Raw genomic sequence first — 13,869 nt, 5'->3', positions numbered from 1 at the left:
TCACTCCAGCAGACAAATGACTCGCTGATATATTGGCCAGATGGATGAGGCAGGCGACGTGTAAAATCAGTTATCTCTCCTCTGTCAGTCATCGTCGTCGTCCCCCCTTGTCTCTCTAGTTCAGCTGTGGGGATGAGAACCAGCTACTGTAGAACCTTTTCACTCAGTGAGGTTGTGAGCTCTGGATATGTGACACGCATTTATTGTGTTTTAATATGGCCATTCAACAGCAGCACATCCCTGGAATCACTGATAAACGGTGTCTTTTAGTCGTTAGAAATTGGGCTTGGATTTGCCAGGGACCTCACAATATGATATCATCACAATATAATATCTATACTATATTTAGGTGCCGATATGTATTGCGATTGTATATGAATTGCGATTCAATACTGCGATTTTATTGCTATTTTATATATTGCTGACTATATCTGCTGCAGAGGGACAAGCGAGAGCAATGAGAACGTGTTGGCTCACTATTTAAAAAGAAGATGGAGAACAAGCTATAGAAAGAAATACCAGAGTTTTGGTGCAGGAACAGCCGACTAGCGCTAGCTAACGTTAACTAACAACATCAACAAATGATCGATACTTGGAGTCATACCATCTATATAATATTGTGATACTGTATCGATTTCTTCCCCCATCACTAGAAAGAAATGGACAACATTTTCAGTATGAGTTAGGGGGTTTTGTTAGATGGCTTAGACTTGAGTTAGTATCCTTTTATAAGTTTGAAAGAGAGAGAGACATCATGCCTGTGTGAATTGAAAGGTATTTGACTGGGACAAATGAGAGCCAGTCCATCATTCCACTGCAAGGCCTAGAGTGAGGGCTGCACTGGTCTAATGGTCCCTACCTAGTATGTGGGAGCAAAGAGCTGTACTGTGTGGTTGACCTGAATCAGATTAGACTGCAGTGAGCAAAGTAACATCTTTTTAATACCTTTTAAATAATGTATAAATATAGAGAAATGAAGGGGGGGCAAAACTGAGCCTTGAGGTACACCTTTTCTAAGACGTGATAAGTAGACGTGATGCTGCATTATTCAAGACTATTTCCAAATACTGCAATATACTGTGTGTAAAACATGCTTGAAATGAAGGGTTCTGCTGATATGGTGTGAAAAATACTGACCGAAGTGACACTCTCTCTCTCTCTGTCTTCTTAGTTTGCAGGGACTTTGTCGGATGGGTTGGGCAAGACCATGGACAATCGACATCAGAACGAACGAGAGTACATCCGTTACCATGGCGCCACCAGCGGAGAGCATCTGGTGGCTGGGATTCATGGATTGGCTCATGGTATGTACTATTACAGTAATACTGTAGTGCTACTAATAATACTGTAGTAATACCACTACTGACTGTAGTCCGTCTTTCACTTTCAATATGTGACTTGCATTTTATTAATCTAACATTATATAGATCCACTGGGTTCCATTGCACAGTGAGGACTATCAGGCCTTTTAATCTGTAATAGATCAGAATCCATTGTGCTGTTCGTGAGGAGTCTCACCTGGTTCTTATCTGGTGTTCCACAGGTATAATCGGAGGGTTGACCAGCGTCATCACGTCCACAGTGGAGGGGGTGAAGACTGAGGGAGGAGTCAGCGGCTTCTTCTCTGGCCTGGGGAAAGGCCTGGTTGGTACGGTAACCAAGCCGGTGGCCGGTGCGCTGGACTTTGCCTCGGAGACCGCACAGACGGTCCGAGACATGGCCAGCCTCAGTAACCACAGGTAAGTCCCTAAACCCGGAGAGACAACATGTCATAACACCAATTTTACAATGAGAATGACTCCTAAATGGCAACTTTCAAAGAAAAACGTTACATCCCTAGTGCTTCTCTCAATGGGAGTGGCATGTGTGGAAGATCGCTTCCACTTTTGATCAATTGTTACATTCAACATAGAAAGGGTTTGAATCTTAACGTAACTGTCCAGTGTAAATCTAACTATTAAAAGTTAATATTCTGTTAACCCATACCCAAATAATGTTGTTGACTCATCCTACAGTCGTATTTGTTGCCAAAGCATTAATTGGAGAAAACACTTCAAAAACCTCATCTCAAACATGTATCTCAAACAGACCGTTTAAGAAATGCTTGCTATTTCCTCAGAGGTTGATGTAGGATGATCTGGCCAGTCAACAGTCTACTCGCATTAATATTTTTTATGACTGGTATATGCCCACACCATTCCAACACAGAAAAGCTGCTTTTTAGCATACTTAAAGGTCCAATGCAGCCGTTTTTATCTCAATATCAAATAATTTCTGGGTAACAATTAAGTGCTTTACTGAGATTGTTTTCCAATAAAAATTCTTTAAAAAAAAGCTAAGATAATTGCTTCTTAGCAAAGAGTAATTTATCAAGCAATAATTTTGTTAGGACTGTCTGGGTGTGGTCTGAGAGTGGGGAGGGGAAAACTGAAAACTAGATGTTATTGGCAGAGAGGTTTGGAACTCTCTTTCTTATTGGTCTATTAACTAATTTACCCAAAACTCCATCCCACCTAAACAGGCTAAAATATAATTTTCACAATTTCACAGTATTATTCTAACCTCAGTGTAGAAATGTATATAAAACACAGGAAAATCTCGTTTTTGACTGCACTGGGCATTAAATCTTTTTTTTTACTAACTATTTAACTCATGTTGTAATTAATTATAGGTCATATTTCATAGAAATCTGGAAACACTGTATAGTTACTTTAATATTGGTGCAGGGTCTCATGTATTTCAGAATTGTGTGTGATACTCACATACTCCTGTGTGTGCATGCCAACTTGACTAGGAAATGGTATGGTATGTGTGTGCTCGCATTTAAGGGGTTGATTAGAGAAGGTGTGCGCATGTACTTGGAACGCGAAGGGACCTGCAGATGAACTGTTTCTGCTGTATAAGCGAGGCCCTATTCAGGGAGGGGAGTGGAGGAAGCGGGAGGGGAGAGGAGAGGAGGGGAGAGGAGTGGAGAGAAGGGGGGGATGAGGGAGGGGGCATCCGAAGCGTGCCTGCCACAGTGTGTCTACGAGTTCAGCCAGAGTTCAACCCAGAGAATGTGCCGGAATCATGGGTCACAGCGGACACTGATCACGCTATCACACCCACTCAATAACACACTCAAACAGGTAGAGACTAAACACACACATTTATGCTTTCACTCGCATACACACTTATACTCTCACATATCAACAAACTCACATACTCACTCACACACACACTTGCTCCCCAACACTGTCATACCATCGCGTACAGAAGAAAAGCTGTAAAATGATTTAAGGGAATAATGGGGGGGTTATATAGAGTTCTTCCTACTGTGGATTGAGTTGCTCATCACAACCTTCTACACTGTGCATGCAGCCCTTTCCTTTTCCCTCTGTGTGACTGGCTCAGATCACATCTCCAGAAAAACACACACTAGGAAACAAACAAGTCAATGAGAAGCAGACGTTGTGGGATGGTTCGCACTCCCGTTGCTCTCCTGCCCTGCTCGTGAACTCTCCCTCCTGTCTTTCACACACACACACACACACACACACACACACACACACACACACACACACACACACACACACACACACACACACACACACACACACACCTTCCCTCAGTCCTGGCAACCCTCTAGAGCCAGCTCAATTACAATTCCCAAACAAAGGGGGAGAGACGCACTCCTCACACCCCTTCAGCACACTGTCAACCCAGTCCTAGGCGTTCCTTCACTACAGTACACTACACTGAGGAGAAGCAGAACATTAGACTAATGTTTTCAAAACCCGCTTATAGGAAAGATATACAGCACATTACTGTAAGTAATTGACCTAGGTAGCATTGTTGGCGATCTATTAGTTAGGTATAGTCATGGCATCAGATTTAGACGCTTATTCAATCTGTTGGTTTAAATGAATGAACCAAGGAGAAATCTACAGTATGCACAAAGCAAGTCCACCAACTCTTTCTATCCCAACTTAGAAAATGAGCATGACAACAGTGAAACCACAGGGCTGGAAAGTGAGAGGAGAGGAATGTTTTTATTTTGTCAACCCTGCATAAGAAATGCCAGACAGACATGCTAATGATGTGTCTCGCCACAAGCCATCTACACACTGGTACGGAATGTGTTTTAGCATGACCGCCATTCCACATCTCTAGGAGGATGGGGGTTATTCCACCAGCATGCCAAGATATTAACTTCTGTATAGTCTAGAGACTATCTATAATCTATATCTTCTTCTAACAAGGTATACCTCTCTGCAGTGCATGCCATGAAAACTTGAGCCAAATGCTGTTAGGTGTTCCCACACGGCTGTAGGGTCACATTTTGTAGGCTCCATAAGGTTTTCAAATGGAGGAACTACCACCTGAGCTTGTCCAATAGGAAAGGTCCTAAGTGACGACCTCTTATATTAATTTGGATCTGCAAATTCATTCGAGCCTTCCAGATGGCATAGTGGAGTTATTAGCATATTGCTTATGCAGTAACTACCCATCCAATCCACTCTGATCTACATGAAGTGCCTAGGGCCAGGGGCGATGTGGGAGATTGGGCAGTGCTGTCTCCTGGAGGAGAACAGCCGGAGCAGGGCAGTGCTGTCTCCTGGAGGAGAACGGCCGGAGCAGGGCAGTGCTGTCTCCTGGAGGAGAACGGCCGGAGCAGGGCAGTGTGTGTAAGCTGCTGACAGCAGTCTGTTCCTCCTCCAGGCAGGCCTCCAGAGCCTGACCCACAGATGAACCACTTAGCCAGGCTAGCGGGCCAGATCTGCCCTCTCGTCTCATCTCCAGAGCTGCCCACAAGGCTGGAACGCTTCTCCCTCTCCTTCTCGCATGTCACAGCTACACTGCCATTCTAGTCAACCTGGCTTGTCCTACGCTATTCACACTGATGTGGAGCTGTGGCTTCCCCCCCAATTTTTCACCCGTGGCTGACAACGGCCGGCGCCTCTCTCCGTCTCTTTGTCCACACACCCACTTACTTACTTACCTACCTACCCAGCCAGCCAGCCAAAGGAGCCCTCCTCATATACAGCCCCCTGGCTCCCGGCGCCCAGACTGCCCACACACTCCAATTCCACCACAGCAGCGGTTCCAGCTGCAGACAGCCTGGAACCTGTCTCTCCCCAAGAAAAGCAAACCCCCGCAGCCCAGCCCAGCCAGGCAGAGCAGAGCAGCACAGTGCCGCCTTTGTGAATCCACCAGAGCCCATCGGGCCCTAATCAAAAGACCGCAGCCCGGGCAGATTCAAGCCAGATGTGGGAATTCCAGCCGGGCCCGGGCTGACTCTGGCAGTCAGGAATAAGAGGGGTAGGGGGTGAGATGGAGAGGGGGGGGTGGTGGTGTTGTCTGAAGGGGAAGTGAGACCTTAGCTCAAACCTGGGCCTGGCACTGGCAGGTTGGCACCAGGGCACTGTGACCTCTTCACCTCTCAACAGCCTCACAGGTCCTTTCCAGTCTGAATCAGTCTCAACCAGTGTTCTATATACCACCTTACGCACTGTGTTGAGCTGTCATGTTGACCTGCCATGTTGACACCGTATTTGGCACCTATTTAAAGCTGCTGTGCTAAGCTGTTATGTTGATGCTATGTATTTGGTAAAGCTGCTGTGCTGAGCTTTTGTTATATTGATGGTCTGTATTTGGCAGCTATACTGACTGCTGCTGCTGCTCTCTGTTTTCCATCCTGTGTTGCAGGTTGAGTGTGCTGCGGGTGAGGAAGCCACGCTGCTGTAAGGGACCCCAGGGCCTGCTGCCCCGCTTCTCCTCCACCCAGGCCGACGGACAGGAGCAGCTCTTCCACCTCACTGACAACATCCACTCTGAGTTGTGAGTCACACTCCTGTTCTGAGCTTCCAGAGTTAAACCACTATCTGGCCATTCACCCTTGTTTTGGTTGGGCAACAATGTAAGAACACAGTGTAAGAACAGTGGCCACAGTGGGTGTAGACTTTTGCTCCAGCCCTGCTCTAACACACCTGATTCAACTCATCATAGACTTTCATTTACACCACGATGAGTTGGTGATGATCTGGAACAAAAGCCTGCTGAATATGTTAACTTCTTTAAAAGGTTTGGAGAAATGCTATTGCATCACACGGAAAACTGTTTAGTTTAATATTGCATTGAATTTAAGTTTATGTTTATTAATACAGATTTAGTATCTCTAGAGTGAGAAAGAGACATGAAATCCCTAGATGGGTCACTAGCCTATCCTGTAGCCAGTCTCTCTGCTGGCCCTGAGAACATTTGTCACCTCAGAGGCTAATAAATCCAGAGAGGCAGCAGAACCCTGTCTCTAGCCATTGACCTCTGACCTTAGAGATGTTAACCAGACAATTACTCAGCTCAGCCTCTGGGCTGCCTGGCCCACACTTCACTGTTCCCATGGGACTGCTGCTCACACCATGTGTGTTAATGTTAGCATGTGTTGTGCAAAGCTTTTGTGTGTGTGAGAGTTTTAGGAAATGACACACATAGTGGTTACTTGAAAGCAAGTGCCTCCAGCTTTTTATTTTCGTCAGGGAATCAACTCCGATCTCTCTAGCTCACTCATTTTTGCCAAACAAGTCATGATTTCTAAATATTTATCTCTCTCTCCCTTACTCTCTCCCTCCCCACTTAGCTTCATTGCTGTGGAGCCCATAGACACCTACTGCGTGCTCATATCTTCCAAAGTGGTCTACTTCCTCAAGCCCGGGGAATTTGTGGACCGCGAGGCCATCTTCCTGGAGGTCAAGTATGATGACCTGTACCACTGCCTGGTCTCAAAGGACCATGGGAAGGTGTATGTGCAGCTCACCAAGAAGGCAGAGAGCACCAGCAGTGGCGTAGCCATGCCAGGCCCTTCCCACCAGAAGCCTATGGTAAGACTTCCACAACCCTATAAGAACTATTCTGTAGTGTTAATGAATTAACTTCTTAATAATTGCATTTGTATTATTTTTTCATTTATTTCAGCAAAATCTTGCACATTTTAAAATCGAAAAAGTCTTTTTTTTACTTGTCAAGTATAACATTTTTTATTTACTTTTTATATTGCTAATGGTTTTCATAGGTTGCCTCAATGTTAAATTAGGGTCATTTTCCCTCATGTCCTAATAGGTTCATGTGAAGAGCGAGAATCTTGCTGTAAAAATCTCTCAAGAAATCAACTATGCCAAGAGCCTTTACTACGAGCAGCAGCTCATGCTGCCGCCCAATGAGACTGAAGACTGCCTACTATTGGACTCATAACTGACCCCTGGAAAGGGTGGCACATACACATGTTCCTCCTGTTTCTTCCCACTGAAAGTAGTCTTTAATATGTTGCGACAGTGTCTGAAGATATGATCCACAATCACTAGAGAATATCTCCTATGTCTCTCTAAGGACGGAATGCCCTATCCTGGTCCTGGAAGGCAACAGCCTGCTAATTTTCACCGCCCTGATATGAAGAAAACTAGCCCAGTGCAAAGTGAATGGGCTTGTTGGACTGACCATCTGTATGGGTATGGGTATAAGGGCTTTGCAGCTTTGTGTGAAGTGAAGCCCATCTTGGGTCAGGATCGTCCTCTGCTGCACTTGGTTTAGTAGCGCAACATAGTTTAGACTTAGAGGGTCCGACATCCCAAGATGCACACGATTTAAACGATGAAAATAAATATGCTAACAGGTGTTTTATTGACTTCTGTATATTTAGAACACAATACGATGACACAGATGTTTTATTTTACAAAAATGTTTATAAGATAAGACTGGTATATGTCAGTAGATGTACGGGTAGTGTTATATTATGTTTGTGAATAGACACCTATGTACATATATAGCTACATACCAATATAACACTATAGCTATGTACATCACCAGGTTGGAGAAACAATATTATTATAATTATGGAGGTTGATATGAAGTGAAATGCTGTACAAAACTGCCTTTAAAATGTCTTTATTTTGTGTATAAAAGTATTTTCGGGTTGAATTCATTGCACTGACACTTAGTTTGGACACACTGGCTGCTCTTTCCCTCCACCTGGCCACACCCACCCCACAGGGAAGGCAGTCGGGGGAGCTGCCACTCAAGTCCCTAGCCTTTTACAATCATGGGCCTCTGTCTGGTTTCGGTCACCGTTTTATTTAATGACTTTTTTACCAGTGTCCTTTTTAACCGATTTCTTCTGAGAGCTCTAGGTTTGGGAATGTGTTCCTTGAACATTGAGTTTCTATCTACTGTGATCAGACCAGGGGCCTTAGTTACACCCAATGCTTGTGAAAGGTGGAGGACATGAGCTTTAACCTGTGGAGGAGGAGGAAAGAGATTGAATTGATGACATTGCTTATAATAAAGCACCACAGCTGCAGTACTCGATACTATTGACCCTCTGTGCCTGTTACTGAACCAAATATCATGATTTCCATATCATCCGGTGCATCCTTACTGTTTATTCACCCAAATTAAAGGCATAATCTGTAACTACCTCTGCACTCTGCACATAAATTAAGCACCCACTGCTAGCACCTCATTTACAGTGGCGATTTTTGCATGTAAATCTTGGTGGGGCAAAAAACATATACAGTGCTATGAAAAAGTATTTGCCCCCTTTCTAATTTTCTCTACTTTTGCGTATTTGTGATTCTGAATGTTTATCAGATCTTCAACCAAAACCTAATATTAGATAAAGGGAACATAAGTGAACAAATAACACAACAATTACATATTTATTTCATAAACAAAGTTATGCAACACCCTGTGTGAAAAAGTAATTGCCCCCTTACACTCAATAACTGGTTGTGCCACCTTTAGCTGCAATGACTCCAACCAAATGCTTCCTGTAGTTGTTGATCAGTCGCTGTGGATGAATTTTTGCCCACTCTTCCATGCAGAACTGCTTTAACTCAGTGATGTGTGGGTTTTCAAGCATGAACTGCTCGTTTCAAGTCCTGCCACAACATCTCAATTGGGATTAGGTCTGGACTTTGACTAGGCCATTCCAAAACTTCCAATTTGTTGCTTTTTAGCAATTTTCATGTAGACTTGATTGTGTGTTTTGGATCATTGTCTTGCTGCATGACCCAGCTGCGCTTCAGCTTCAGCTCACAGACGGATGGTCTGACATTCTCCTGTAGAATTCTCAGATACAGAGCAGAATTCATGGTTCCTTCTATTAAGGCAAGTCGTCCAGGTCCTGAGGCAGCAAAGCATCCCCAAACCATCACACCACCACCACCATGCTTGACCTTTGGTATGATGTTCTTACTGTGGAATGCAGTGTTTGGTTTTCGCCAGGCATAATGGGACCCATCTCGTCCAAAAAGTTGACTCAAGTTTGCCAAAAAGCACCTGGATGATCATCAAGACTCTTGGAAGAACGTTCTATGGACAGATTATTCAAAAGTATAACTTTTTGGACGACATGGTTCCAGTAATGCCAATGTTGAATGTTTATCGTTTTAAGCTTGGAAAAGAGACCCTTAATCCCAGACTTGGGACCACACAGCCACTCCACTGAATAGCAGGCTAGTGATTGCTTTGCAATGCTTGCAGTTAGCCGCTGATTCCTTCCAAACCACTCATTGTTGAATTTGCGATTTCCAACTTGTTGTGTAATGTTTATGTCCAATGGTCAATGAGCACCGATATATTTTATCTATAATTTCTCTTCATTATTTTTGTTCATATGACAAGGATTAAAAAGGATTTGCCAGTAGATTGTCTACTTGATTCATGATGATGACTGTTAGCTAAGATTTTGAAAGTATGATGTTGACATGATCAGTCCAATCAAAGCTACTGTAGATATAACGTGATTTGACGTCATTTTATCTGTGGCCAATGACCTTGAGCCTTCTTGAATGGGCACTTCTAATGTAACTATGGCAGCACCCAAGGGGCTTGGATTTTCGAGCTCCACCCTTAGACTTGGCGGTGACGTAGTGTCCCCGTGAGTGACAGAACACTGAGACAATCACGGCGCAACTAGACTACATCTCACTGTTAAGATCATGGAGACAGTGGCAAGGAAACGCTCAATCAAATTCATGGCCAGGGTTTTGGTGTGTTTGATCAATGATTGGACGCAGGCTCTGAATTGAAGTCAATCTGAAGTGTCTGTTTGATTGCAGAATTCATGTGATTATAAAAATATGTACAAAGCTTGGATAATTACACAGATTAGTTTTCCTTACAGTTTCATATCAGATGAACGTTTTATGAATGTTGTAAGAGAGCCTACATTACGGAGAGAGAGATGCCCTGAGGTTCTGAGTGGTAGGAGTTCAGTGCCTCGCTCACCCACATAAAGACTGTGAGGAGGAGCCTTTGCATACCGAGGTCATTGGTAGTCATGGAGAGGTTACACACTTCATTTGCATCGAGTAAAACGAGGTAGTGGCAAGGAAAAGCTGCCTTCACAGAGAACATTAGTCAATGTATCTAAAGCCTAACTAGGAGCATTACTACACTGAACAAAAATATAAACACATGTAAAGTGTTGGTCCCATGTTTCATGAGCTGAAATAAAAGATACCAGAAATGTTCCATACACACAGAAAGCGTATTTCGCTCAAATATCTGTGACCAACAGATGCATATCTCTATTCCCAGTCATGTGAAATCCATCGATTAGGGCCTTTTGAATTGATTTCAATTGACTGATTTCCTTATGAACTGTAGCAGTAAAATCTTAGAAATTGTTGCATTTTGCATTTATATTTTTGTTCAGTGTATTTTGTATGAGTAAATTGTCTGTCTACCACATGGGCCATGGTGTAAACTGTTTTGGTCCTTCCCTCGCATGCTGCAGCATCCCACTTCTCCTCTAGTTTCACAAGTCAGACAAGAGTTTTGTTAATGTGAAAGACTGGCAATTGATGGACCTCTCGTCCAACTGAGCCTCCGCTACCTGCCTGTCCAGGCATCAGAGTGAAGAGTTTAGCACCCGGGGAGTCGTCTGTTTGTTCAACCACCGTTTGGCTAACCTTGCGCTAAACTCGTCCCTTGAGATTTGAGCTGTCTTCTCCAACACACACTCACAGAGACAGTTTAGGGCCTAGATTCAATCAGATCAAGCGTTAACCGGCGATAGCAGACACCCGCATAGCGGATGTTTTGGCGGTGTCAGAGGTGCTTTGGAGCTGGCAAATCGGTGAGCAGCTGCTCTTGCAATCAGTTTCGCCATGAAGCCACAGCCGCCCCACTCGCATTGGAAGTTCAGAACGAGAACGTGTAGGCTATATAGAAATAATTACACTCAAATTGAAAAATCATTCAACTAAATGAGGATTTTTATCATCCTAATCGAGGTGTAGATTACATCTCACATTCGTGTTTGAAATTGTAAACAGGGCTGCATGGGAATTGTATTAATATGACTCCGTGGAGCTAATGGCAAAGTCTACTTTAGGTATAATGCCGGGAGCCACTTGGGGATTTGACAGCTCTAACGCAGTTCCACCCCCGCTATGCGGATGTTGGCTAAAGCGGATCTGATTGAATCGAGCCCTAGATTGGACCCAATGATTTATACATACAGTACCAGTCAAAAGTTTGGACACGGCTACTCATTTTCTACATTGTAGAATAATAGTGAAGACATCAAAACAATAACACATATGGAATCATGTAGTAACCAAAAAAGTGTTAAATCAAAATATATTTGAGATTTGAGATTCTTCAAAGTAGCTACCCTTTGCCTTGATAACAGCTTTGCACACTCTTGGCATTCTCTCAACCAGCTTCATGAGGTAGTGTGGTCCTGTGTAGCTCAGTTGGTAGAGCATGGCGTTTGCAATGCCAGGGTTGTGGGTTTGATTCCCACAGGGGGCAAGTATGCAAAATGTATGCACTCACTAACTGTAAGTCACTCTGGATAAGAGAGTCTGCTAAATGACTAAAATGTAAAATGTAGTCACCTTGAATGCATTTCAATTAACAGGTTTGTATAATTTATTTCCTTCTTAATGCGTTTGAGCCAATCAGTTGTGTTGGGACAAGGTAGGGGGGTATACAGAAGATAGCCCTATTTGGTAAAAGACCAAGTCCATATTATGGCAAGAACAGCTCAAATAAGCAAAGAGAAACGACAGTCCATCATTACTTTAAGACATAAAGTTCAGTCAAACCGGAAAGTTTCTTCAAGTGCAGTCGCAAAAACCATCAAGCACTATGATGAAACTGGGTCTAATGAGGACCGCCACAGGAAAGGAAGACCCAGAGTTACCTCTGCTGCAGAGGATAAATTCATTAGAGTTACCAGCCTCAGAAATTGCAGCCCAAATAAATGCTTCACAGAGTTCAAGTAAAAGACACATCTCAACATCAACTGTTCAAAGGAGACTGCGTGAATCAGGCCTTCATGGTCGAATTGCTGCAAAGAAACCACTACTAAGGGACACCAGTCCAAATTTGAGATTTTTGGTTCCAACCGCCGTGTCTTTGTGAGACGCAGAGTAGGTGAACGGATGATCTCTGCATGTGTGGTTCCCACCGTGAAGCATGGAGGAGGAGGTGTGATGGTGCTTTGCTGGTGACACTGTCAGTGATTTATTTGGAAATCAAGGCACACTTAACCAGCATGGCTGCCACAGCATTCTGCTGCGATACGCCATCCCATCTGGTTTGCGCTTAGTGGGACTATCATTTGTTTTTCAACTGGACAATGACTCAACACACCTCCAGGCTGTGTAAGGGCTATTTGACAAAGAAGGAGAGTGATGGAGTGCTGCATCAGATGACCTGGCCTCCAGAATCACCGACCTCAACCCAATTGAGATGGTTTGGGATGAGTTGGACCGCAGAGTAAAGGAAAAGCAGCCAACAAGTGCTCAGCATATGTGGGAACTCCAAGACTGTTGGAAAAGCATTCCAGGTGAAGCTGGTTGAGAGAATGCCAAGAGTGTGCAAAGCCGTCATCAAGGCAAAGGGTGGCTACATTGAAGAATCTTAAATATAACATATTTGGATTTGTTTAACACTTTTTTGGTTACTACATGATTCCATATGTGTTATTTAATAGTTTGATGTCTTCACTATTATTCTACAATGTAGAAAATAGTTTTTTTTTTAAAGAAACACTGAGTAGGTGTGTCCAAACTTTGGACTGATACTGTTTATACACTAGATGACTGACAGGGGGTGCTGTTTTCAAGCCACCACCCCTCCATCTTGGCACTCCCCCAGCATTGTATTTTGGAAGCTATAGAAATTGATTTATTAATGTCTACATTTATTTTTGCCACGTTCATTCTATTACAGACACCTTAATGCATATTTTTATATTATGTGAGCTAAAACAATTTAAAATATATAAACATTTTCCTTAAATTATAATTATTAGAAAGTTCTGTTACTGACCCCACTACAACAACAAAAATACATTTAATTGAAATACTATAGAATTCTATTTATTCCTATGGAGGACTGCTTCTTCTGGGGAGTGCCAATATGGCCGACTGGTGGCGTCAAAGCCTCTCATTGGCCATTACATAGCATCTATAATCCAGGGTTTATATACATCATTGGTTGGACCATTACATTTAGGCTTCCATTCTGAAAATGTTCTGGTCTAAAACAAATAATCACTGTTATTTTATTGACCAGAGTAGTATGATTGCAATGGTTGTGCCTCCCTTGCTTTTGTGCACTAAATATGTCCACGTGAGTTTGTTTTATCAAAACTTTCTCCCCCTCAAGAATTATTTGAACAAGATTCAGATACATCACTGTACACAAGTTTGAATGTTCAATATCTACGCCTACTGTAAATGCTAACCATAATAACCACTGTAACCCTAGATAACCAGAAGTTCTCAACAGAATGTGGGAAAACTGATATTGGACAATAGAGCCCACCAGGCCAGGTATGATTCTCCAGCTGTCTCTGTGTTCCAGATTGATAACAAT

The 13,869-nt window shown here is 43.2% G+C and overlaps 1 protein-coding gene across 1 annotated transcript in view; it reads left to right on the top strand.

Annotated features, from left to right (window-relative positions):
• vps13d (vacuolar protein sorting 13 homolog D) overlaps positions 1-8,339 on the top strand; it is an 80,445-nt gene extending 72,106 nt beyond the window's left edge. The window contains exons 61-65 of the mRNA XM_084187303.1: positions 1,172-1,304; positions 1,544-1,739; positions 5,689-5,820; positions 6,617-6,857; positions 7,096-8,339. Of these exons, the coding sequence (XP_084043429.1) occupies positions 1,172-1,304; positions 1,544-1,739; positions 5,689-5,820; positions 6,617-6,857; positions 7,096-7,227 (834 nt within the window). The 3' untranslated portion in view covers positions 7,228-8,339. The remainder of the gene's footprint in view (positions 1-1,171; positions 1,305-1,543; positions 1,740-5,688; positions 5,821-6,616; positions 6,858-7,095) is intronic.
• The last annotated feature ends 5,530 nt before the right edge of the window (positions 8,340-13,869 follow it).

Source organism: Coregonus lavaretus, assembly GCF_964263955.1.
Source record: "Coregonus lavaretus genome assembly, chromosome: 22".
In the NCBI taxonomy this organism is placed as follows: Eukaryota; Metazoa; Chordata; class Actinopteri; order Salmoniformes; family Salmonidae; genus Coregonus; species Coregonus lavaretus.
Note: the sequence above shows the minus strand (reverse complement) of the source record. Positions and strands in the feature narration are given on the sequence as shown.